General features: G+C 39.9%; 1 protein-coding gene across 4 annotated transcripts in view; it reads right to left on the minus strand.

Moving 5' to 3' along the window:
• Window positions 1-24,381, minus strand: part of EPHX1 (epoxide hydrolase 1) — a 44,771-nt gene that overhangs the window by 11,142 nt on the left and 9,248 nt on the right. For 2 of the 4 annotated variants that reach the window (XM_037895633.2, XM_043543571.1), the window contains 3 exons: window positions 6,658-6,854; window positions 3,304-3,484; window positions 1,042-1,269 (listed from right to left, as the gene is read on the minus strand). In XM_037895633.2, the coding sequence (XP_037751561.1) occupies window positions 1,042-1,269; window positions 3,304-3,484; window positions 6,658-6,843 (595 nt within the window). In that variant the 5' untranslated portion in view covers window positions 6,844-6,854. Of the gene's footprint in view, window positions 1-1,041; window positions 1,270-3,303; window positions 3,485-6,657; window positions 6,862-7,980; window positions 8,243-24,381 lie in introns of all 4 variants that reach the window. The other 2 variants (XM_043543572.1, XM_043543569.1) reach the window with 2 other exon arrangements.

Genomic DNA, 24,381 nt, shown 5'->3' on the forward strand with positions numbered 1-24,381 from the left:
CTATAACGCTGCTCTAAACTAGACCCTAGTGGGTATTCTTGAGCACTGCGACTGCAGCGTATTCCCACAAGGAGGAGAAAACTTCAGGTTAGCCAGAGCTGGAAACTTCAAGCCTCAACTGTGATACAATGGTCCACTGCCATGCCTTGGGTCATTTCCAGAATACACACACTCTGTGTCAGTCCATAAACTTGGTGCAAACATAAACCACACATACATTATTGGAGAAGCTGCCCAGCTTTGGAAGACCAAACAAACTTCTCTTTCCTCTTGCCTCCTCCCCAAGACCACTAGATGAATTAACACTGTGCACTCTATTTGATAAATAACAGCACCCCATGTTACAGAGCACAGCAGACAAGCAGCTTCAACAGATAGAACTGATAAGGACTGGCCTTTCTGTCCTTATTCCCCTCCTCAGAGGCTTCATGGCCCTGACCTAATATGCAGTCACTTAACTCTGCTTTCCTCATCCAAGTGTTTTTCTGATCTTTAGGATATGAAAGCACGTTAAAAATAGTATCTTGTTTCCACATTTGTTTGAAGTGACGTTAACAAAATATCATATTTAAAAATAATTTCTTAGCTGCATTATTCTTTAACTGCCTTAGGTTTATTTTTCACCATTTATGCTGTTTGCTTACTTTTTGTTCTGAACTCAGCTTGACTAAAGATACTAGATGGAACAGTTACAACTAAAAAAACCCACCATTTGTGGGGGGAGGTATTGTTTGTGTTTTTCATTTACTTTATGAGGTTTCTCTTCATATTAACTTTTATAAACCCCTTTCTGTTTTAAATAAATATCTATACATTGGCCCTAAAATTAAGTCATTTTAAAATCACACCGATTTCGCCACATCACATAAAAGTACCTTATATCTGTACAATAAATTATTTAACTTGATTATTAACATATGATCTCCTACTCTGCATAGAGCATCAAATTCTTAAAGAAAATGCATGAGCCACTAAGGATTACTTTACCACAAGGATGCTATCTGCTGTATTGATATAGTTTCTACTCCACTCACAATATACCTTTTTTGTGTGATGCTTCCGAGAAGCCATAGCCAGGGATTGATGGGCAAATGACCTCAAAAATATGTTCATCACTCAGGCCATGGCTAGCAGGGTCCGTCAAGAGAGGGATAATTTTGTAAAACTCATAGACTGAGCCAGGCCAACCATGAACCATTAATAATGGCTTTGCAGAGCGGCCCTCAGGCAAGCTGGGAGGCTTTACATGAACAAAATGGACATCAAGGCCTGTAAAAATAAATGAATAAATAAATAAAATATGCAAACACACACACACATACACACAAAGGCTTCTGAGGCCAATCATAGAGAACTGAGGGTTATGAATAAATCTGTTCATTAAATATTTCTGGTGACTGCAAAAACCATAATTATTATAAACAACACTCTGCACAGCTATGGACCCTTTTATCTAAGGATCTCAAAGTGCTTTACAAATGCCAGTTAAGTCTCAACAGCCAACTGAGGAAGGCAAATATTATTTCCAACAGATTAGCAAAATGAAGCACAGAAGTTAAGTAATTCATCAAAAGTCAGACAATGAGTCAGTGGCAGGAATGGAACCCAGGAGTCTGAATTTCTGCACATTTGAACTTGTCTTTTATCATGCTCTCCTGCCCATCTTAATAACAATTATTAATATGAAAATTATTCCTTCCAGTGCATTGCCCAGGATATCCTGTCCTGGTCTTCTTCAAGTCTACCTTTTACCTGTAAGTCTTTTTTAAGGCAGCGTCTCTTTGCTGGATGCTACACAAGATAAAAGTACACCGTCAGTACTTAAATAAAGGCGCCAAGTTCTAACCACTAAACACCACTGTCTCAGTGTGACAAACCCGGAATGCCTCTTAGAGTCAGTTGCTCCATTTCTAACAACATGTATTTATAGGTTCAAATAAAAAAAGGCATCATCTTAAGCTTGAATTTTGCTTTCATAGATTTCTTAATATGGGACAATTGTCTGCTTTGACCTGAAGCTACACCATGTACCCAAAAAGCACACACACATATAAAGCATTACTCTGCTCCAAGCATTTCAAAGCTTCCATTAGGCAATGACTGGTAAATTTCAAAATCTCCCCAGTCACTTTCAAGAGGTCCCTTTGATGTATTTAAATAAATAAACAGAATAAGCTAGCCCAGTCACCAAGTGCCAGAAGCACATTAAATTGCTACAAAGGGAAAAATGGTTCTGTGTTCCTGGGCTGACAGAGAGTGCAGTGGAGGGAGCCCGAGCAGTTGTTATGGGGCAGCGATCACCTGAATTTGCACCGCAGAAAATCTGATGGGATCCACCATAGGGAGCTACATCTAGACCTTAGTCCTAGGGAGGGTTACTGAGATATAGAACCTATGGGTACTGATGGTGGCTGGGCAAGTACATAAGATAAAATAGGACAGGGAACGAAGGTAAGGAATCTGTGGATGATACAAAGGATGATTTTGATATTTTGCAGGCTTGAGAACAAATTGGTATTTTAAAGTCTTAAGGCCAAATTCTGCCTTAAGACACTTGTACTAGGCTCCCAGTGACCTCAATAGAAAATCTGTGCATGCCTCAGAGGACTCCATTTGGCACTCTTTGGCCTTGTTTAAACTGAGACATTTAGGGAAATTTCTCACATTGCTGTAGCAGTGGTGCAGTTTCACTGATACTAGCTATGGAGGGCGAGTTTGTATAACCTGGCCACTAGCATTTTTACCACTGTGGCACCCAGACCTACTCAGAGGTAAGGTTACATGACACAGTGGTAAACCTCTGAGCAGTCAGTCAACACTATTGCTCCCACCACAGCTAGTACCAATGCTACCACCATGGTGGGAGACATCCCTATATTTCTCACTGCAGATGCAGCCACTCTTGGGGTTTAACCTTAGCACCAAGATTTGGGTTTCTTGGTGTCACTCCTTCTAATGGTAATGGATGCACCAAACTACTGGTACTAAGTAGTTTATAGCAGTCGTGCACTGAAGTGCAAAGCCTGATCCTGCAAACCTTACTCACGTGCAGCATTCCGATCTTAACGGGACTGCTCAAGTATCTTTATTTCATGGCATTAGAACCTCCCCTCAGCAAAGATATGTTAACAACAGCACCAATCAGCACCACTATGCATCAGTATCTGCTAGAATTTTCATTTTAAACCTCTCAGAAATAGGCGTTATAACTGGCCAGTTTTAAATGGCACTGGAATGATTCCAACAGGCTAGATGTGATCTTTAAATTTTATCACATGCTCTTTTCAGGGCAAAGCCACACACCCTCAATCTTAGTTTTGAATTGCGGGAATTTGTTGAGAACTTCCACTTGCTTCTTCCAGTTGAACTGATTTCTCCAGTAGGAGACGACTTTTCGGAGATAAACGGAGTTAAATCCATATTGGAAGCAACTGTTCTCCAGGGGCTCAGTGAATCGAGCCTGATCAAGTCTTCTAAATAAATCCTAAAGTAAACAAGAAGAGAAATAGGTTGAAGGGAAAAGAGAAGAGGAAGGATGATAAGATAAAGGTACTATAGATCCTCTTATGTGTTTTACTTGGCACATGTCCTAATTTATTGTCATGCAAAATAGTAACTGAAGTGAAAATAAAACCTCCTGTGATACTTGTAAAAAGAAAAGAAGGACTTGTGGCACCTTAGAGACAAACAAATTTATTTGAGCATAAGCTTTCGTGAGCTACAGTTCACTTCATCGGATGCATTCAGATGAAGTGAGCTGTAGCTCACAAAAGCTTATGCTCAAATAAATTTGTTAATCTCTAAGGTGCCACAAGTACTTCTTTTGTTTTTGCGAATACAGACTAACACGGCGGCTACTCTGAAACCTGTGATACTTGTGTAATTTACTGCTTTGCTGATGTACTTATAGAGCCCCCGTCAATGCCCTCTCCCCTTGCTAAAGCCCTTCCCTTTCTCTCCTGACTGTAGCATACCTGTCACACTGTCTTGGCTGTCCTTGTTCAGTCAGACCACAGGGGAAGAGAACAGTCTTTTTCGAGCATCTAGTGGGCAGGAGATCAAAGAGTCTTCTTTACAGTGCTCGCTCCCATTCTGTCACACTGATTCCTTCCCTTTTCCATGTATTTGGGTACTGAATAAGGTGCTTTAGGGTGGGATTTTCAAAACCTAAAGTGATTTAGGAATACAAATTCCATTTCCTTCCTATGGTACTTGTGCTCCATATTACTTAGGTACTTTGGAAAATCCTGCCGTTGGAGCTCAGTCCTGCAATCCCACCACACATGGAACTCCAACAAATCCCTTTCCTTTGCTCCCTTGAGTCAGTGAGCTGGATATTTTCCCTGAAAATTTATTTTGGTGGATTTGTCGAGTCTACAAAAGTGACCCTCCTAATGTGGATTCAGGGCTCATGTGGAATGCTGCAGATATGGTACAATCAGCTAATAATCACTCAATAGAGACAAGCAGCCTGTATGTAGCAAGAGACTTCTCATACTTGCAATTATGGGGGGGTTGGGAAGTATTTTCTGATGTCAATGTACGTGGATAACTCCTATTGTCGCTAACAGGAATTATACGCACACATTCACAGAAAGGTTAGGCTTTGCGTAGACAAGGATTTGAAGTTGTGATGTTAGCTAAAATGTTTTTTAAAAGTCTAGGGTAGACAAGGCAGTGTATACTTTAGCATGTACTAAACTGGCCAAGTATAAGTCCAGGCTTTCTCTAGGTTTTAACTCATAGAATAGAATATCAGGGTTGGAAGGGACCTCAGGAGGTGTTCTCCAGGCTTTAACAGGTGTTGAAGGTAAAGTGACTTGTCTAACCTAGATTTATATAAAATGTGTTAGCTAACGTGCTAACATCACAACTTTACATCCTAGTCTAGACAAGGCCTTATTTATGCCCAACCAATATCATTTATTGCTGCTGGGTTGTTATTTTACAATAGCTTTTACATAAGACAAAACTGTATTTAATTTAGAGGCAACCCTCAAGTAAGCAGCTATCCACAATTATACCATGCAATGGAAGAGAACATTTAAGAGGCCACCTTCTATTTAAACCCAGAAGTGGAAGAAGGTAAGAGTTATAGAAGCCACGACAAATAAAAGAAATGGAAACCTGTTATAAGGAACAATAGGGACAACCCCATTTTTTGTATAATATTTGAATAATTACACCAAGCAGCTCTATAAATCTGCAAGTTTCCCAAATATGTACAAACATGTACATGTAAAAGCAAAATCTCTATCACTTGCAAGATTCCACCACCTACATATTTTCACTGTACTCATTACCATGGTATCAGTGTTTTAATGCCAAGGCGGGTCAGTCATCCTATAAAAGTCTTTAACTAACATTTTCAAGAGCTGTGCTGTTGCTGTTCTTTACTTGCAGCCAAGTGGCACTCTTATCTGCTTCTGAAATGAGTAAATTAAAGACATTTGCCCAATCTGTCTTTTATTATCTAGATCAGTGGTTTTCAAACTTTTTTTCTGGCGACCCAGTTGAAGAAAATTGTTGATGCCCACGACCTAATGGAGCTGGGGATGAGGGGTTTGGGATGTGGGGGGGCTCAGGACTAGGGCAGAGGGATTGGGGTGAGGGCTGTGGCTGGGGCCAGGAATGAGGGATCAGGGTGTAGGAGGGGGCTCTGGGCTGGGGCAAGGGGTTGGGGTGCGGGAGGGTGTTAGGGCTCTGGGCTGGGGGTGCAGGCTCTGGGATGGGGCTGGGGATGAGTGGTTTGGGGTGCAGGAAGGGGCTCTGGGTTTCGGGGGGGGGGACTCAGGGCTGGGGCAGGGGATTGGGGCGTAAGCTTACCTTGGGCGGCTCCAGGTCAGCGGCACAGAGGGGGGGAGGCTAAGGCAGACTTCCTGCCTGTCCTGGCACCGCAGACTGTGCTGCACCCCAGAAGCAGCCAGCAGCAGATCTAGCTCCTACGTGCAGGCGCGCAAGCAGCTCCGTGCGGCTGTCACCTGCAGGCACCCCCCCACCCAGCCAATGGGAGTGCGGAGCCGGTGCTTGGGGCAGGGGCAGCCCACAGAGCCCCGTGGCCCCCCTGCCTAGGAGCCAGACCTGCTGCTGGCCGCTCCCGGGGCACAGCGCGGTGTCAGAACAGGTAGGGACTAGCCTGCCTTAGCCGGGCAGCACCACCAGCGGGACTTCTAACGTCCCGGTCGGCGGTGCTGACCAAGCTGCTGCGACCCAGTGCCTGACATGCCGCAACTCAGTGCTGGGTCGCGACCCGCAGTTTGAAAACCACTGATCTAAAGCCTGAATAATCACTCTGAGGGAGGGGCAAGTACAGCAGCACAGAGTTGAATGATCACTAAAACCAAATTCCACTTTTCTGTGCTACATTTTCTAGAATGATCAGACTCCACAAACTAGGTTCATACACTAACATGTTAGCAGCCAGCTGGGAACAAAACAAAACATTGGGATACAGAAGTCTATTTATCACTACTACTTTTTTGAGAGCAAGGGAAAGTCCCTTGCTATTAAGATTTGTGCATCAGGCCTCAATTTCAATAGCTCTATTTCACTTCTATAAAGTTAGTTACTGGTTTAATTTAAAATCACTCCAAAACAAAACATGCATTTATTCTGCCATTCCATACTCTCCTCTCCCCAGAAGAAATGTTTCCTTACATTCAGCTCTGCTTCTGTGGTTTCCACCTTAAATGGACGAACAGTTGTATCTTCTTCTGAGTCAGGTTTCTGCCCTTTGCCCCACCATTCCTCTTCAATGGGTAGCGTCTCCTCCTTCTTTCTGGAAAGGAACAGATAGACGATGGTCCCCCCCAAGGCCAGTGTCAGGAATATTTCAAGGAACATAATGACTGCAACTGCAAGAGAAAATTTGCACAACCCTGTTGTTAACTGATTGAGGCATGTCACATACAATTTTCAAAAGAGCTTACAAAATTTAGGAGCCTAAGTCCCACTTTCAAAATTAATGTAAGTAGCTAGAAGCCCATCTATGCTGTGGCACAATCATATTATAACATGGTAGATACGGTGGCTATATTATCATATTGCTGTAACTTTTGGTCACTACCGACCTGTACAAAAATATTATTAGTCACTTGAACCTCTCAGCTTATCCCTGAAAATTCACAGAATACATACATCAAGGCTTCAGATCCTTGCACAGACCCATACCTCATTTTAGCACACTAAACTAGTGAAGAACACGGAAGCAGACAATCTTGCATCCTTGAATGCTGCTGGGAGAAAAGATATTCTACATTTACTATACTACCTCCCAGACTTCAACAATGTAAAAGGTAGACTGAGGTTGAAGTGTTCAGAAGGCGTCCCCACCTTTGCTTTTTTGTGGACCCTCCAAAAGAAAAAATGTACATAGACTCCAGGATGCAAAACACCTCCCCAAGTGATGAAATTTTGTCAAACCAAAGCTGCCCTGGTTTCACCCTTTCTTAATTCCATAATTCTGGCTTCAGGCTGGTTGTACTTTTTTAAGAGCACTAGATATAGAATACTTAAAATATTAAACAATTCCATTTGGAACATCTTTAAACTGTTTAGTGCCTCAAGTAAAAAAAAAAAAAAAAAAAAAACCCAAACCAGTTTCTCTTTAATATTAATATTTCTGAGCAGCCTTTTAAATACAAGAAATGTGTGTGCGGCGGTTTGGGCTTTTGTTTTTTTGTTTTTAAAGTATGTCACATTTGAAAGACCCATCATGCTTGAGGAATTATTCTTGAAATATTAATTATTTCAAAACTGTTCTGTATGGCAGACATTGTTTATGACACATACTATTCCATACTCTCTCCAGCGCTGGAAGGGTTTTTGTTGTAGTTGTTGCTGTTGTTGCACACAGTGATTTGATGCTTTGAAATTGCTCTAGGGGATAAATAAAATATTCACTGAAAATGCTGGGCCAAATTCATCCCTGAAGCTAAACAAGAACTGTAGCATCTAACTTAAGGGAGTTCACCCAGTTACCTGAGGGCTAAAGTTGATCAATGTTGATCAATCAATTTAAAATTCTTGTAAGGCAGGAGATGTTGTTAAAACCTTTGGGGTCAACTTTGCAAAGACTGGCATATAGATTGTGTTGGCATAATTAGCACCCATAAAAACAGCATTTGGAGAAAAATCAGATACTTGTGTGCATACATTCATAAGTTTTAAGGATGCATGAGCTTCACATGCAAATGTTGCAACTTTTCAAATTGACCTCAAATTCCTCAGAAACCCTCTCAGCCTAGAAAATGGAAATTAAAGGCAAGTTAAGGATTGAATCAGCTGACCAGTTTCAGCCAAAATTCCATAAATACCTCTTTATTTGAGCATAAGCTTTCGTGATCTACAGCTCACTTCATCCGATGAAGTCAGCTGTAGCTCACGAAAGCTTATGCTCAAATAAATTGGTTAGTCTCTAAGGTGCCACAAGTACTCCTTTTCTTTTTGCGAATAAAGACTAACACGGCTGTTACTCTGAAACCTATAAATACCTCTGTATCCTTTGAGGAAGTGCTAATTTCTCTTAGCCACAGTATTCAGAGTCCTAACCCAGATTCTCCCCAGGTTTGCACACAAACCCTGGATTACATGCCAGTTTCAGCATTTCAGACAGGAAGTTAGTCCCCATAAAAATCATCCAATACAAAACATTTTAGTAGCCTTTCTTCAAGAGCATTCATTTTAGGAGGGAGGGATAGCTCAGTGGTTTGAGCACTGGCCTGCTAAACCTAGGGTTGTGAGTTCAATCTTTGAGGGGGCCATTTAAGGATCTGGGGCAAAAATCGGGGACTGGTCCTGCTTTGAGAAGGGGGTTAGATTAGATGACCTCCTGAGGTCCCTTCCAACTCTGATATTCTATTCTAGGATAGCAGTGGTGCTGCATGTCAGAACTGAAGGGCCATTTAAAAATAGTAAAGAATTTGGCAGAGGCTTGTAAATATCATCACTATTTAATAGATGGTGAAATTGAGACACAGAGAAATGAAGTGACTTACCCCAGGTCACACCACAACTCAGATATGGGTTCTATTCTGGACTGTCTAGGAATCTATATGGCCCCATCACAATAGTAACCAAATGCCTCACAAAAGTTTAAAACAAAATAAACTCTCTTCTCCTCTCCAATCTCCACCTGTGGGGCTAAAAACCTTAAATAGTCAGACTTTTTAAAATTGTGTGGGTGTATTCTGTGTCTGTGCAAGAGTACATGAAGAACTTGCTACCAAAAAGCCAATTCAAAGACATTTGTTTTGCACTTCATTCCAAACACACTGAGGTAAGAGGTTATTCTGGTCTTATCTGGTAGTTAGTTCCATAAAGCACATTCAGCACCTGTGAAAGTTCTGTTCACTACACAGGTCTTCCCCTATTGGTCAAAAGGGTCATGGTGTCAGTTAAATGTAGCTGTCATGGGAGGTACTGGTTATAAAGGGAGAAGTAATCTCTAAGGTAGCAAAGACCAACCAAATGGAGGGGTTTGCATATCAAGACACAGACCTTAAGTTGCTCTCTGTATTCAGTGTCCACCTCTCAGTCCTCTTGGAAGTACGTATAAAACTCCCAATCACTGTGGTATATAAGAACAAAGAGGCCCCAATCCTGAACTTTGCTAGATTGAGATAGGGCAAAGTGACACAGAGCTGCTCTAACCTGCACTGGCTTGTAATGGCCTCCAAAAAAAACCATTATGTTAGTGACAGATTGCTAGAGCACAGCATATGCCCCCTGCCACCTCATGCTCCCTGTGCTGGGTGGCGGGAGCCAGAAGGAGATGGTATAGAGCCAACTAAACCAGCTTTACAGCCCTTGCAGATTCCCCAGTTTGCTACTCAGGCCAGTTCTTTAAAACGCTTTGTGCTACTGGAGCAGTGCAAAGCATCTTCGGCAAGGCTGAGAATCTGGGCCAGAATCTTTTCCTCTAACAGCTAGACAGTGCTTTCCCCAGAGATAAAAGTTAAAACCCCTTTATACTTGTTCTAGTTCTCTCTTGGTAAGGGAAGGATTCATTGCACTTATTTCTTCTTTAACTTTTCTGATGCTATATTAATGTTCTTGCATTTTTCAGAGATGTAAACAATAAACTGTTAGTGTTTTTACTCTTGAAGATCTCTTCATGTGGCATTGTTGGCATGTTGCCTTTGACATTACAACTTCAAAGCGAGCTAACATTATTTATTTTTTGTAGTGGCTCAATGCCAGATCTTAGAAAGAGATCTTTCCATTCATCCTCCAGTAATGTATTTACAGTCTGGAAATTAACTGTTCCTCAGAATGAATGACCCTTCGTGGATATTGTTTAAATAAATATCCTAGATGGTACCTTCTTCTGAGCAGTCTAGCAAAAAATTATGTTTTTGTTTTGCTCCTTTCAAAAACACATTTTAAGACACATTCTTAATAGCTAAATAAAGTAACAAAGACAGTACATTTTTTTTTGTTTTTTTAAATTTTTATAAAAACTCATCCATTTGAAAACGGATATTGTCTGCTTAAAAATCCTATTTTAAAAAAACATTTCCTTACAACACTTGAAATGATTAAAAGTGAATATTAAAATCTAGTTTATTTTTCACCATATTCTCACTTTGGTTTCCATTTCACTCCATTTGTACAGTAAAAATAGACTGAACAGTGTCATGGGAACATAGGAATTGACATATGACATCAGATTACATCTACTCTGATATCCTGTCTCCAACAGCAGCCAGCACCATAAGCACCCCCTTACCCACAGGGGGACTTTCCTCCTAACTCCCATCAGTTAGTGCCTTAAGCCTGGAAGAGTTTGTCTCTTACAATAAATATAAATGTAACTGTGGATGTTCTCATTATCCATACAAGTGTCTCATCCTTTTTTAAACCCTGTTAAGCTGTTGGCTTCAATGATGCCTAGTGGCAATTAGTTCCAAAGTTTTACTGTGCTTTGTGGGGGGGGGGGGGGGGAGTATTTCCTTTTAACGGTTTTAAGTTTGTTACCTTTATTTTCATTGAATGAACTCTTGTTCACATTCATTTTTGTTTATGGTCAGTTTCACATTTTGAATCCAGTGCACTACTCCAATACTGAAATATCTGCAGACGCTGCACAGGAATGTTTAAGTCACAATTAAAAAAACCCTCTATTTTTTAATATTCATACCAGGGGTTTCTTTTAACAACACTAGGCTTTGTAAAACTTTCAATAAAACAAATTCAGCATGCATATAGATCAAGGAAAGTTAAAGCACTACATTGTTAGGATCCATTTTCAATTCAGAGAATTACTCAACAGCACCCAACTTCTGTTACTTATGTTTATTGCAGTAGTGCACAAGGGCCAGTCAAGAACAGGGCTCTACTGTCCTAGCTTACTGTACATACATAGAATAAGTGACAGTCATTTCCCTAAAGAAATGAACATTTAAACAGACAAAGGACAGAGGAAAGGGATCAACCACACAAGTAGAGTGAATAATGTGATGGTTACAAACATCATATTAGTTCCACAACTTTTTTTTTTCTTTTTTTTTTTTTTTGGTGCTTTTGTTTTGGTAGTGTTCCTACAAATCATATCCGAACACTGAATTAGACACATTCTGCTCTACCCATCCTTATCCAATTCTTTCTTCATTCAGTGGGCATGGTGGGAAGCATTAATATTAAGCATTCATGATTAAGACAACCAAATGGTTTCTAGTGGCCCTTGCAGAGATCAGGAAGCAAAGAAAGTCTTGGTTTATAATATTAACTGAACCATTGTCTCACTGTGTTAGCCAAGGAGAAATCATTTCAATTCTTTGTGCTTCAATCAAGCGGGCTAGAAAGTAAGCTGACAGCCAGATGTTGCATCTGAGCTGAACTTTCCTGGGTACATTACAAAACAAAATGGTCTTCTCCATATGCACCCTTGAAATAAGTCATTTTTCTTTATCTGATGAATCTCAGATTATTAAAATAATTCTTAGAGTTAGATTAAGTTGGAGAAAGAAAGGCAGAATGATGGATTGTACTTCCAATGCTTACTGCTGGGACCCTGTCCCACCAAGGTGCAGAGTTCTGAGAGCATAGTGAAATGTACCCTGCTGCACCTCAAACTGCCATAGATTTGGTCAAGCCTGGACTGAAATGGAGGTTCCTAAAGGTAACACTGCTATTCTTAGCAACAACAAAAAGCCAACAAGTTATTTTTAAAAATCAGATAAAATAACGTTAAGGGAAAAAGAAAGACAAACAGCCTGCCTTTGCAGAAAATTTACAACAGGGTGGATAAGTGACCAGCAGGACTTTAAAATTCATGTTAGTGAGTCTCAGAGCTAAAGCTCTTCCCCCCCCCCCCCCACAACAGAATGCCAATCTAAAAATATAAAGGATTACTTCACCCTACTTCGCCCAGATATTGCAGCACATATAATATGCAACACATATGGTTCTGAGAGGTGCTGTTAATCACACTCGCCCAAGAATGTAAACTACTATATGGATGGAGCATTAGCCTTAAGACAGAGCTCGCTACTTTCAATCAGATATCTGAGATTGATGATGACACTGATTTAATATGTTTTGTTGTCACTAGTTTTTATTTACCAGCAGACCGTGAGGTTACTGCAAGCACACATAGCATCATGACTCTGTTAAATGCAAGTTGCATTGATTGGTCTGTAACTGCTGTGCTGGAAAAATAATTCAATTTGGAAGTTATTTAAGTTTCAATGTATTTTCATGCTGTTATATAAACACTCCTTATGTTTTATTAATAACACACTTTCATTCAGTCCCTGTATTTACAACAAGCCCTTACACTAGTACCTCTCCAGACAGATCGCTCTTTGCCAATATATCTAATGGGACAAAAATCTTATTACAGGGTTTAAAAACGTAAAGGTATACATCAGCTTGAACTTGCTCAACTAAATCGCTGCGAGTGCTTGACAATGTTCTGCAGCTATAACAAGTCAGGAGCAGGGCAGGTATCTTATTTTCCAGTGTGCTCTTCTGATGCTAAATTGTAATCTGCTGCCTGATTCAGAAGTGCTATTTTTTTGCTCCAGAAGGGGCCCCTATTTGACTGGAACTAGTTTCGTCACAATGTGGATCCTTGAAGGAACAAGCAGCACAAAAGTGGGGGAATCACAGAACTGGAAGGGACCTCGAGAGGTCATCTAGACCAGTCCCCTACACTTATTGCAGGACTAAGTATTATCTACCATTCCTGACAGGTATTTGTCTAATCTGTTGTGATAAATGAAAGGAGGGGAGGGGGGGAGTAGCTCCCTTTTATAGACACACAGCCAGCCAGTAGCTATAAAATCCCTCTTAGTAGCTGTTCTTTAATTGCTCTACCTGTAAAGGGTTAAAAAGTCTCACTGCTATGCATAGGTAAAAGGAAGTGAGTGGGCACCTGGCCAAGAGAGCCAGTGGGAAGGCTAGAACTTTTTAAAATTGAAACAAGACTCCCATTTTGTCTGTCTGTGGTTGTTTTCCAGGGAGAGGCAGACAGGACAGACCTATGCTGTAAGAGCTTGGGCTAGGTATGAAAAAATCATCAGTATCATACCTAGAAACTACTCATTTAAAAATCCCAGATATGTAAGTAGATCAGGAAATGTCTAGGAAGATGCGATTAGGTTTATTCCCTTTTATTTCGTTGTGGCTTGTGGATTCCTCTGTGCTACTCCCAGGTGCTTTTTGTTTTACTTGTAACCTTTAAAGAAAGCTATTCTTGATGCTTAATCCTTGTAGTGCTTTTTTGCCTAAGTTCCCTGATGTATATTTTTATTAATTAATAAAATTTACCTTTTTTAAGAACATAATTGGATTTTTGTGTCTTAAGAGGTTTGTGCACATGTTGTTTAATTAGCTGGTGGCAACAGCTGATTTATTTTTTTCCTCTTTTCTCAGCTATTCTCCAGAGGGGAGCGGGGGTGAAAGGACTTGAGGGTACCCCACAGGAATTCCCAAGTGAGCCTTCCTGGTCTCTCAAAGGGGTTCTGCACTTGGGTGGTGGCAGCATCTACCAATCCAAGGTCAGAGAAAAGCTGTAACTTTGGGAGTTTAATACAAGCCTGGAGTGGCAAGTATTAATTTTTAGAATCCTTGCAGGCCCCCACCTTCTGCACTCGAAGTGCCAAAGTGGGGAATCAGCCTTGACACCTGTTCTTAACAATCCCCAATGATGGAGATTCCACAACCTCTCTAGGCAATTTATTCCAGTGCTTAACCACCCTGACAGTTAGGAAGTTTTTCCTAATGTCCAACCTAAACCTCCCTTGCTGCAATTTAAGCCCATTGCTTCTTGTCCTATCCTCAGAGGTTAAGAAAAACAATTTTTCTTTCTCCTCCTTGTAACAACCTTTTACATACTTGAAAACTATTATCATGTCCTCTATCAGTCTTCTCTTTTCCAAACTAAACAAACCCAATTTTTTCAATCTTCCTCACAGGTCATGTTTTCTAGACCTTTAATCATTTTTGTTGCTCTTCGCTGGACTCTCTCCAATTTGTCCACATCCTTTCTGAAATGTGGTGCCCAGAACTGGACATAATACTCCAGTTGAGGCCTAATCAGCGCAGAGTAGAGCAGAAGAAATACTTCTCGTGTCTTGCTTACAACACTCCTGCTAATACATCCCAGAAAGATGTTTGCTTTTTTTGCAACAGAGTTACACTGTTGACTTATAGTTACCTTGTGGTCCACTATGACCCGCAGATCATTTCCACAGTACTCCTTCCTAGGCAGTCATTTCCCATTTTGTATGTGTGCAACTGATTGTTCCTTCCTAAATGGAGTACTTTGCAGTTGTCCTTATTGAATTTCATCCTATTTACTTCAGACCATTTCTCCAGTTTGTCCAGATCATTTTGAATTTTGAACCTATCCTCCAAAGCACTTGCAACCCATCCCAGCTTGGGATCGTCTACAAACTTTATAAGCTTATAAACTTTATAAGTCTCCATTCATCTGAAGAAGTGGGTTTTTTTACTCATGAAAACTTATGCCCAAATAAATCTGTTAGTCTTTAAGGCGCCACCAGACTCCTCGTTGTTTTTGTGGCTACAGACTAACATGGCTACCCCCTGATACTTTATAAGTGTACTCTGTATGCCATTATCTAAATCACTGATGAAGATACTGAATAGAACCGGACCCAGGACTGATCCCTATGGGACCCCACTTGTTATGCTCTTCCAGCATGACTCTGAACCACTGATAACTACTCTCTGGGAATGGTTTTCCAATACCTGGGTCTCAGGAATTCAGAGGACCATCCAGGAGAAAAAAGTGGGGGGGAAAAAAACAAACCACAAATCCGTGAGCAGGGTTGAGTTTAATACATTACTATTATCTGACAACCTTCTAATTATAAAAGCAACAAAATTACAGGTGTATTTTTCAGTCTTAAGTAAAAACCAAAACCAAAAAACAACAGCACATGTGATTTTAAAAGTTATTATTGATGTGTTCCAAATGCAGAGTTACAAATTTAAACATTTGTATCCAAACATTAGTTGGCATTTTGCATCTGTGCTTAAAACGCTGTACTTGTGGTTGTGCCCTTGATTATACCTCTGCAACCCCACTGAATCCAATAAAAGTCTGTGGGGCTACATGGAGTCAGAGGGCAAAATCTGACCTACCATCTCTGCACATGTATAACAGTGATCCAAGGATCAAGATCAAGCCTTGTCTTTGAAATATGTATACATTTCTCTATTTTCAAACATTTCTATTTGGGACAACATACACACAGCAGCTACTGGAGGATTTCTGCAGTGCCAGAGTTCAGTCAAACAGTTTTTGGCACAATCCACCAGGGTGGAAAATTTATTTGGAATTTGTCATGACTCTACAGTAATCGGTTTTATACCCAACAACACGGGCTGGATCGAGTAGGATTTTAATTTCCATTATCCCACTAATAAACTTCTGACTGTAACCCCAAAAAGAGCAAACGCATACAGTTTCTCACACCCACATAGAAAAGCGCCTCTATGGAATTACTCTAGTAAAATAGTCTGGCACAAAATACTATTGACACCCCCTTTATTTAACAAATAATACAGACAAAAGTTTCCTCTCAGTTACATTACTTTCCCAATCCCCACAGACTCCATGAAGGACAGAATCTGGCACCACATATACACAGGAGTGCATGCACATACACACACCAGGGTTTTTAATCAGGAATAGGGGTTTCATGAGTCATCTCCAACAGTTTTACCCCTACTCTATTTCCCAGGAAAATTCACTATTGTATAACATTTTCCAGTAGATCATCCAGTATTCAATTATTAATTTCTTGTCTTTCACATGCTACTTTTATACAACTTCATAATAAATTGCTGTCATATACTCTTCAGTGTAATCCAGTTATGGGTGCTTTTAATTAACACAGCTACCTTTAACTCCAATTTCAACATTTCAGCCATATAAGTAAACAAGATGTATTATATGGTCTCAACTCAGGCATATAACTTTACACAATTACATCAATTTGGGTTCAGTCCTGCAAGTCCCCCATACGTGACCTCCCACTGATGCTCCAGGGAGTTCCATGCAGAAGGCTTGCAGGATTGGGTCCTTTAATTGCTAAAAGTACACATTTCCTGATCCTTACAAAATAGTACAGTTCAGTCAATACAATTCAGTACACAAAAATCAATGTGAAATAATTTTGCTAAGATGTAGCCTGTGAGTGCCGAGGGCTGACACTTTTGGACACCTAAACAGTAATAACTAAAAACAAAAGTTACAAGTAAACAAAAAAGAATGCAATATGCATGTAAAAATCAGCAATAAAACCCAACTAAGATTCACCTAGAAAACCCCATAATCCAAAAATAAACTCCCCAAAGAACTGTTTTAAAGTCAGAGTTTAAGGCCAGAAAGGACCACCACATCTTGATCATTACTTTAACTGTTAGGTTTTAATATATGAAAAGAAATATTAATAATCCACACTGCCATAGCTCCTTCCATCAGAACTCAAAGCACTTTACAAAGACTAACGAAGTTTGCCTCAACATCACTCTGACGTACATTAATATCTGCCTGCTACAAGTAGGAAAACTGAGGCATAGAGCCCAACACTATTGCACGATATTAAAGTAAAATTCAGACTCAAGTCAATAAGTGATCCCAAAACATTAACAGAAAATCTGAGGGAAAAGCTGAAAATAGAATCTAGGTCTCCCAAACCCAGAGTCCTGTGTCTAATAGGGGTCATATTCTTCCAGGATCTTATTCTTTCTCCCCTGTGTTGGTAGTATCAATTCCAAAGCTTCCCGATAGATTCTATGCAAATTGGTATTAGTTGTGATTGCGTGCATGTATGCGTCCTCTGTATACAGTGTGATATTCATTTGCTAATTCTTTATGATGATTCCAAGCAGATCAGAAAGTGAGAACGTATTTCTCATTCACTGAATCTATAAACCTCTTCTTAGCCCACCGCCATTAGCAAACTAAGTCAGTAAAACCTGCTCATGCATTAGTAATCATTTATATAGCAGAATATGTAGCAATGTACAGGGTGTTTTGCAGAATAAATAACTTTTCATGCCATGTGGAGTTATAATCTAAGATTAGCAGGGAGAAGACAAGACATAGGACAACAGTTCAGCAAAGGAAAGGTGTGGAGAAATTATTGGTGAGAATAAGGAAAGGATTACTGAAAGACATTGGTTTACTTTTAAGGAAATATTTGCAGGAGGGTGAAGATGAGGATGTGCCTGGGGGATTTAAAGTAATGGGATAGTTCCAAGCAGAAAGGGACAGAGAGAATGACAGTGTAAAGCTGGGAGTAAAAAACAGGAATGTTTGTTGAAAAAAAAGAATTGTGCCTTGAAGAAAGGGATAGAATCTCCCTATGAAGAGCTGATTCTCAGTGAAGAAGGGAATCTTTGATGATAACACAGGAGGGAACAGATGGTAATCGTCACTTTCTGTTAGACACTGCAGCACCAGAAGGATGTGCCAAAGTAAATATGTAACAGGCACATATCTCCTTGCTATTTCATCTTTTTGGTTAGCAACGACTGAAGCGCTTACGTTATGCTAGATTTAAAAGCTGCATTTATAAATGTCATATCAGTATCCACAACAACATCAGAGTAATTACCACTAAGAGACGAGAAGAAGTAGAGAGGAAACAGTGTTCTCAATTAGAGTTTATTTTGGCACGTCCTTATAGTAATGAACTGTTTGAGAGCAAGCTCTGTCTCACATCAGTTTCGTGGGATGTGTTCAGAACACAGATGCAATGGCAGCCTTGCTACATAAAGAAAAATGAGAAGTCTCATTTATGTTTCTTCACACCAAATTCAAATGAAAAAAAAAATCAAGTCTGCTGCAGACTAGAACAAAATTAAGGAAAAATTACTTGTAGTTATAAGAGATAGAACAAATAAATCACACTATTATTTATGCAAACATCCCATTCACATACATCATGGTGCTTTTAATTAATTTATTCAGAGAAAAAGAATTCAGGAATTATTCAGTACAAGTATTCAGAAAGGGAAGTATCTTCAGTATTAATTATGAGCAGACAAAAGCTCTTCAGAAAGTGGCATGGGACTCTATTTTCCAAGTGACTTTTCTCTGGGGGCACTGACAGTAATTGGAACTCTATTTGCTGTGTTCTGAGTATGCAAGTTAAAGGAGATTGTCCTTGTTCTGGATTTCTCTGTGTGTCGTTAGAGAAAAGCTTTCTCACAAGCTCTCTGGGACATAGGCTACTTAGCCTCAACTGTAAGGATAAGGTTTTACTTTCTGTCTGCCTGACTATGGAATTCTAATGTCCATCTGTAACATAAGAAATCCCTAGTGAAGTATGTGTATGAGATAATCCATTAATTTTGCCTACAACTAAACATTAAGTTTCCTCTACCCCACATTTCATTGTATTACCTTTTGAGCCAAAAACTGCACCTTACTGAACAATACCATTACCCTGAGGCAAAATTTCCTGAGAACTCTGGTTTTTAGAAGTTAATTAGACCAACCTTTCTTAAAGTATGTATACTTACCAACTGCAATTAACTATGGTGTAATGACTGTGTGTGTTTTACTGTGGAGTTATAACTTGCTTCACAGTCCTTCTCACACCAAGTTTTTGTGGCTACAAAGCTACTTAAAAGGATAATTACATGTCTATGGGCTTTGCTAAAAGTAATTTCTTTATACATGTATAATAACAATGAAAAGATTATACTACAGCATATACTTTTAAGGAAGGATTATAATTAGAGGAAATTCTTGGATGATATCATATGCATGCATTTTAAATCTAATTATGGCAAAAAACACATTTTTTGCATCTAATATAGGTAAAGGTTATGTTGGATTTTGGCTATTTAGGAGGACTTAACTTTTCTACCTACAGTTCCCTGACTATATGATATCTGTAGTGGATTTTGACTGCAGCACTATATCCTCCCCAAGCTAGAAGAAACTAATGAATTCAGAACAAATTGATTTAAAAAACCCACGGTTTAAACAAGTTGAGGTACACAAATTTAACTGATGAAATTTACTTGGGTAAAACATCTAGTCAAGATGTATGAGCCCAACGCTACAGCCAGAAACTTTAGAAAACTTTAGTAAAACCTGCTCAGACTTAGATTTCATCTGTGTCCTAGGGGCTATTCACTCACAGACTGATTGTCAAAGGCACAAATGGCAGTTAGGCATCTAACTTCCATTGATTTTTGATATGTTAGGTGCCTAATTGCTCTTTGTGCCTTTGAAAATCTCCTCATTTAGCCTCTCTACCTCAGTTTCCCCATCAGTAAATAATATACAATATACCTGGTCTTCTTTGACAGGTTTTGTGAGGGTTAGTCAATATTCAGAGAATGCTTTGAAAATGAAGGTCATTGTTACTGTAGCCAAGTAAGGAGAAAATAAGGGCCTGATTCTGATAGCACAGCCTTGTGAGACCAGGTTCAATCCCCAAGTATTTATATCTAAAGACGCAATTTAACTGTCAGACAAAAGTATTCTAGTATAGTAATAAACCAGGCAAGGCATTTATGATATATTTAAGATCTCCAAATTATCTCACACAAAGATGACTGTAAAACAATCAATGAGATTAAAATAGAAAGGTCTGGTTTACTCCTACATTCACTCTACAAAATGTAAATATAGCAGAATTGCTACCTAAATGTAGTACTAAAGCAAATGGTTTCAATTACAAACCAAATGCAATTTCATAGGTTAAACAAAAATGCCCTTACAAAGCTTTCAGACTGTAAAAATAAGCTTTTTTTTGTTCCCTTATACCATTTGCTTTCTACTATTACCTTCCAAGACCTTTGTATCAGATCATGTACTGTGATAGTGATTTTTATGTAAGTTGAAATTGCAGCATTATCTTGGCCCCTCAGGACTCTGGGGGAAAAAAAAAAGTGTTCCATTACACTGGTCTGAAGCAGAGAAAATGTTATGCCTCAGTGGTTTGCTCTGAAATTGGGAGGGCGTATCTAGTGGGATCCCGTAGGGGTCAGTCCTGGATCTGGTACGATTCAATAGTTACATTAGTGACTTGGATAATGGAGTAGAGAGTATGTTTATAAAATCTGCAGACGACACCAAAGGAGAAGTTGCAAGCCCTTTGGAAGACAGGTTTAAAATTCAAAATGACCTTGACAAATTGGCAAATTGGTCTGAATTCAACAAGATAAAATTCATATAAGACAAGTGCAAAGTACTTCACTTAGGAAGGAAAAATCAAACAGAGTTACAAAATGGGGAATAACTGCCTATGTGGTCTTTTTGCTTAAAAGGATCTGGGGATTATAGTGGACTACAAACAGAATATGCGTTGTCAATGTGATATGGTTGCAAAAAAGGCTCATATGATTCTGAGGTGTACTAACAGGAGTGTTGTATGTAAGACGCAGGAGGTAATTGTCCCGCTCTACTCAGCACTAGTGAGGCCCCAGTTGGAGCACTATGTCCAGTTTTGGGCACCACAATTCAGGAAAGATGTGGAAAAATTGGAAAGAGTCCACAGGAGAGCAACAAAAATGATAAAAGGGTTAGAAAACCTGACCTATGAGGACAGGTTAAAAAAATTAGACCTGTTTAGTCTTGAGAAAAGAAGAGAGGGGGGACCTGATAACAGTCTTCCAGTATGTTAGGGGCTGTTATAAAGAGGATTGGCGATCAGTTGCTCAACATGTCCACTGAAGATCGGACAAAAAGTAATGAGCTTCATCTGCAGCAAGGGAGATTTAGGTTAGATATTAGGAAAAACTTCCTAACTATAAGAGTAGTTAAGCATTGGAATAGGCTTCCAAAGGAGGACATGCTGGTCTAGGTTTACATGGTCCTGCTTCAGCACAGAGAAGCTGGCTTGATGACTTCTTGAGGCCCCTTTCAGCCCTACATGTCTATGATTCTGTACCAGGGTAGTGTCCCCACAACAAGCTTTGTGTGCATGATTCCTGCTAGCCAACTAATTTCTAAATTAAAAATTAAAAAAATCTAAATTGGAATATACTGCACTAATCCTGAACAATGTAGCAAAATACTTACCTTTATAACTTGAAATATGAATCCATATGGCCTATAAAGAAAAACGTTTCAGTATCATTTCTGCCTCACTATAGTTCTGATTATTTCATCTCTTCTTCCTAATATAGTATTCCCAAAAACATGAAATATATACAAATATTATAAAAAGGCAGTATTGTGGGCCTCCCATGCTGTTTTTAAACAACAGATATCTGTTCACCAGCTACATCAAGTCTGGATCGTACATTTAGCAAGGGTGAATCTGTTCCAACTGGATCCAAGTCTCCATTACATTTACATTTTAAAGCGTCAGAGTTCTGTACTAAGCTTGTCTGCACTTGAAAGCTGTTGCAGGTTTTGCGTATCTGCATTAAGTGATCCAGAACAATGGCTGCACAAGCAGTTGGTCAACACCACATTGTAATCCCCAGCTAAGCACCCTTTGGGATCGCTGCATGCACACAGCGTTGCACTGTTTCAAAACAAGCAGTCAGCATTCTGGGCAGACAGCCCCTGGTACACTGCTTCCCCACTAAACTCTACGCATTCCGGGACTGTTTTTGCGGCACATAGTTAAATACTGGAATAAATTCCAAAGGGAGGTTGTAGAATCCCCATCCTTGGAGATTTTTAAGAACAGGTTAGACAAACACCCGTCAGATATGATCTATTATCTAGGTGTACTTGGTCTTGTCTCAGTATGCAGGGATGGAGTAGATGACCTCTTGAGGTCCATTCCAGACCTACATTTCTATGGTTCTATGACTGTGAGATAATTACCAAAAGGCACTTGAATTCTGGGACTTGGGATCAAAATAAATAATTCCCACGATTCCTCTCATTTCATTCCATCATCCATCTTGTAACGAGCCAGCGCTATTTTTAAAGCACTGTCAGGTAGCACGGAGGAAACATTGCTGAGCATTGTGATCATCACAGTGATTAATTCAAACAAGATACTGCAAATATGCTTCATATTGTGCAATGATTTCAAAGACAAGTAGATACAGGCCCCTGAGGAAGACGGAATTGAGAAGATACTAGTGCTTAATCTTTTCCTGCAGTGGCTTCAGCGAGTTAGCCACCACTTTTGAGCTCAGCCAACTAGATTAATAGTTTCCAAGGCCAGAAGGGACCAATGTGATCATGTAGTCTGACCTCCTGTATAGCAAAGGCCATAGAACTTCCCCAAAACAATTCCTACAGCTTTTAGAAAAACATCCAATCTTGATTTAAAAATTGTTAGTGATGGAGAATCTACCATGACCCTTGGTAATTTGTTCCAATGGTTAATTACTCTCACAGTTAAAATTTTGCACCTTATTTCCAGTACTAGCACTGACTGATGGAACATGATAGGAATGCAGACCTGGGATGTCCAGCATTGGAAGCAGAACTTCAGGATGTCAAAGGCCACCTTCCTAGAAATCTGCAGAACACACCTATCTGGAAGCTCATCAACACGATTGCTACCAGTCAGTAGCGGCCCATTTTGGTATTGTTAGATCACCTCTCAGGGTTGTTGTAATGGAGGTGTGTGCGGCTATCAAGAAGGTGCTGTTCCCTCTGGTCATAAAGCTAGGCAATACACAGGATGTTATTCACGAATTTACTATTTGAGCCCCTGAATTATATTGGAGCCATTGATGGGATCCCTGTGCCTCTCCTTTGCCCCCAGCATCAAGCCTCAGGGTTCATCAACAGAAAGGCATATTTCTTCATGGTGCTGCAGGGCTGGCTGAACATTATGGGAGGTTCACCAATATGAATGTGGGGTGGTCTGCAAAGGTCCATGATACTGGGATCTTTAGAAACTCTGGCTTGTTTTCTGCAATGAACTTTTGTTTCTGTGAACCACTCTGGACCCTGATGGTGCTGGCATTCCTCCTATGATTACCCTCTGTTTCCCTGGATTACGAAGCCTCTTACTGGATACTTGGATTGGATAAAGGACCTGTTTAACTAAATCCCAAGTGGCTGTAGAATGATAGTGCAACATACATTTGGAAGACTGACGGGTAGATGGAGGTACCTAATGTCCAGGCTGAAAGCTGATGAGCAATATCTGCATCATCAGATATTGATGATAGATGCTTGCTGTGTTTTGCACAACTTACGTGAGATCGAAGGAGATAGCTTTGCTGAGGAATAGAAGGAGGTCATGAGCAGAATTCCTGAAGTTTCTGAACACCAGAGAGGCAGCATCTACCAAATGCTGCAACTGGTCAGGGACTCAGAGCCAGGAATGCATTATGTTCCTACTCTGAGGCCAAGACAAACTTGTGAACAATGTATATACCTTTGAGTAAGGCTTTTATCATGATCAGTGCACGTGCCTTAACACTTATATCTACTGGTAGATGGAGTTTAGTACACTGCAGGTGGGGATTTTATTGAATCACATAAGGCTCTTATGAAATTTTCAAACAAACAATGTCATGACATTTTCAATTAATGATTAATAAAAAAAAATACATCAGGTTAAACATTGTGAATAGCAAAAAAAAAAAAACTTTATTGAACAAACATAACATGATGCAAAGTTAAAAGTCCAGTGCAAAGCAATATGATCCAGTTCATCACAATAGCTGCCAAACCATACGAGTTCAACCAGGCCCCTTATTATTGACCCTGACATTACTAAAACACAGCTAGAGCTCCTTTCCCTTGTGGCAGCATCAGATCAGGTTCTCGAAGTGCCCCCTCTCCTTTGTTTGTTCTGATAGACACTTGCAGACATGTGCATTATGGAGACTGCTCTTAGATAGGCTGGGATTCGCACCTCTCCCGGAGGGCAACGAAGTCCAGAACCTTGGACAATGAAGTCCAGGACCTCAGCCCAGACCAAACAGGAGCAAGAGGCATGGCTGCTGAATAAT

This window comes from Chelonia mydas, chromosome 3 (assembly GCF_015237465.2).
Source record: "Chelonia mydas isolate rCheMyd1 chromosome 3, rCheMyd1.pri.v2, whole genome shotgun sequence".
Lineage (NCBI taxonomy): Eukaryota > Metazoa > Chordata > Testudines > Cheloniidae > Chelonia > Chelonia mydas.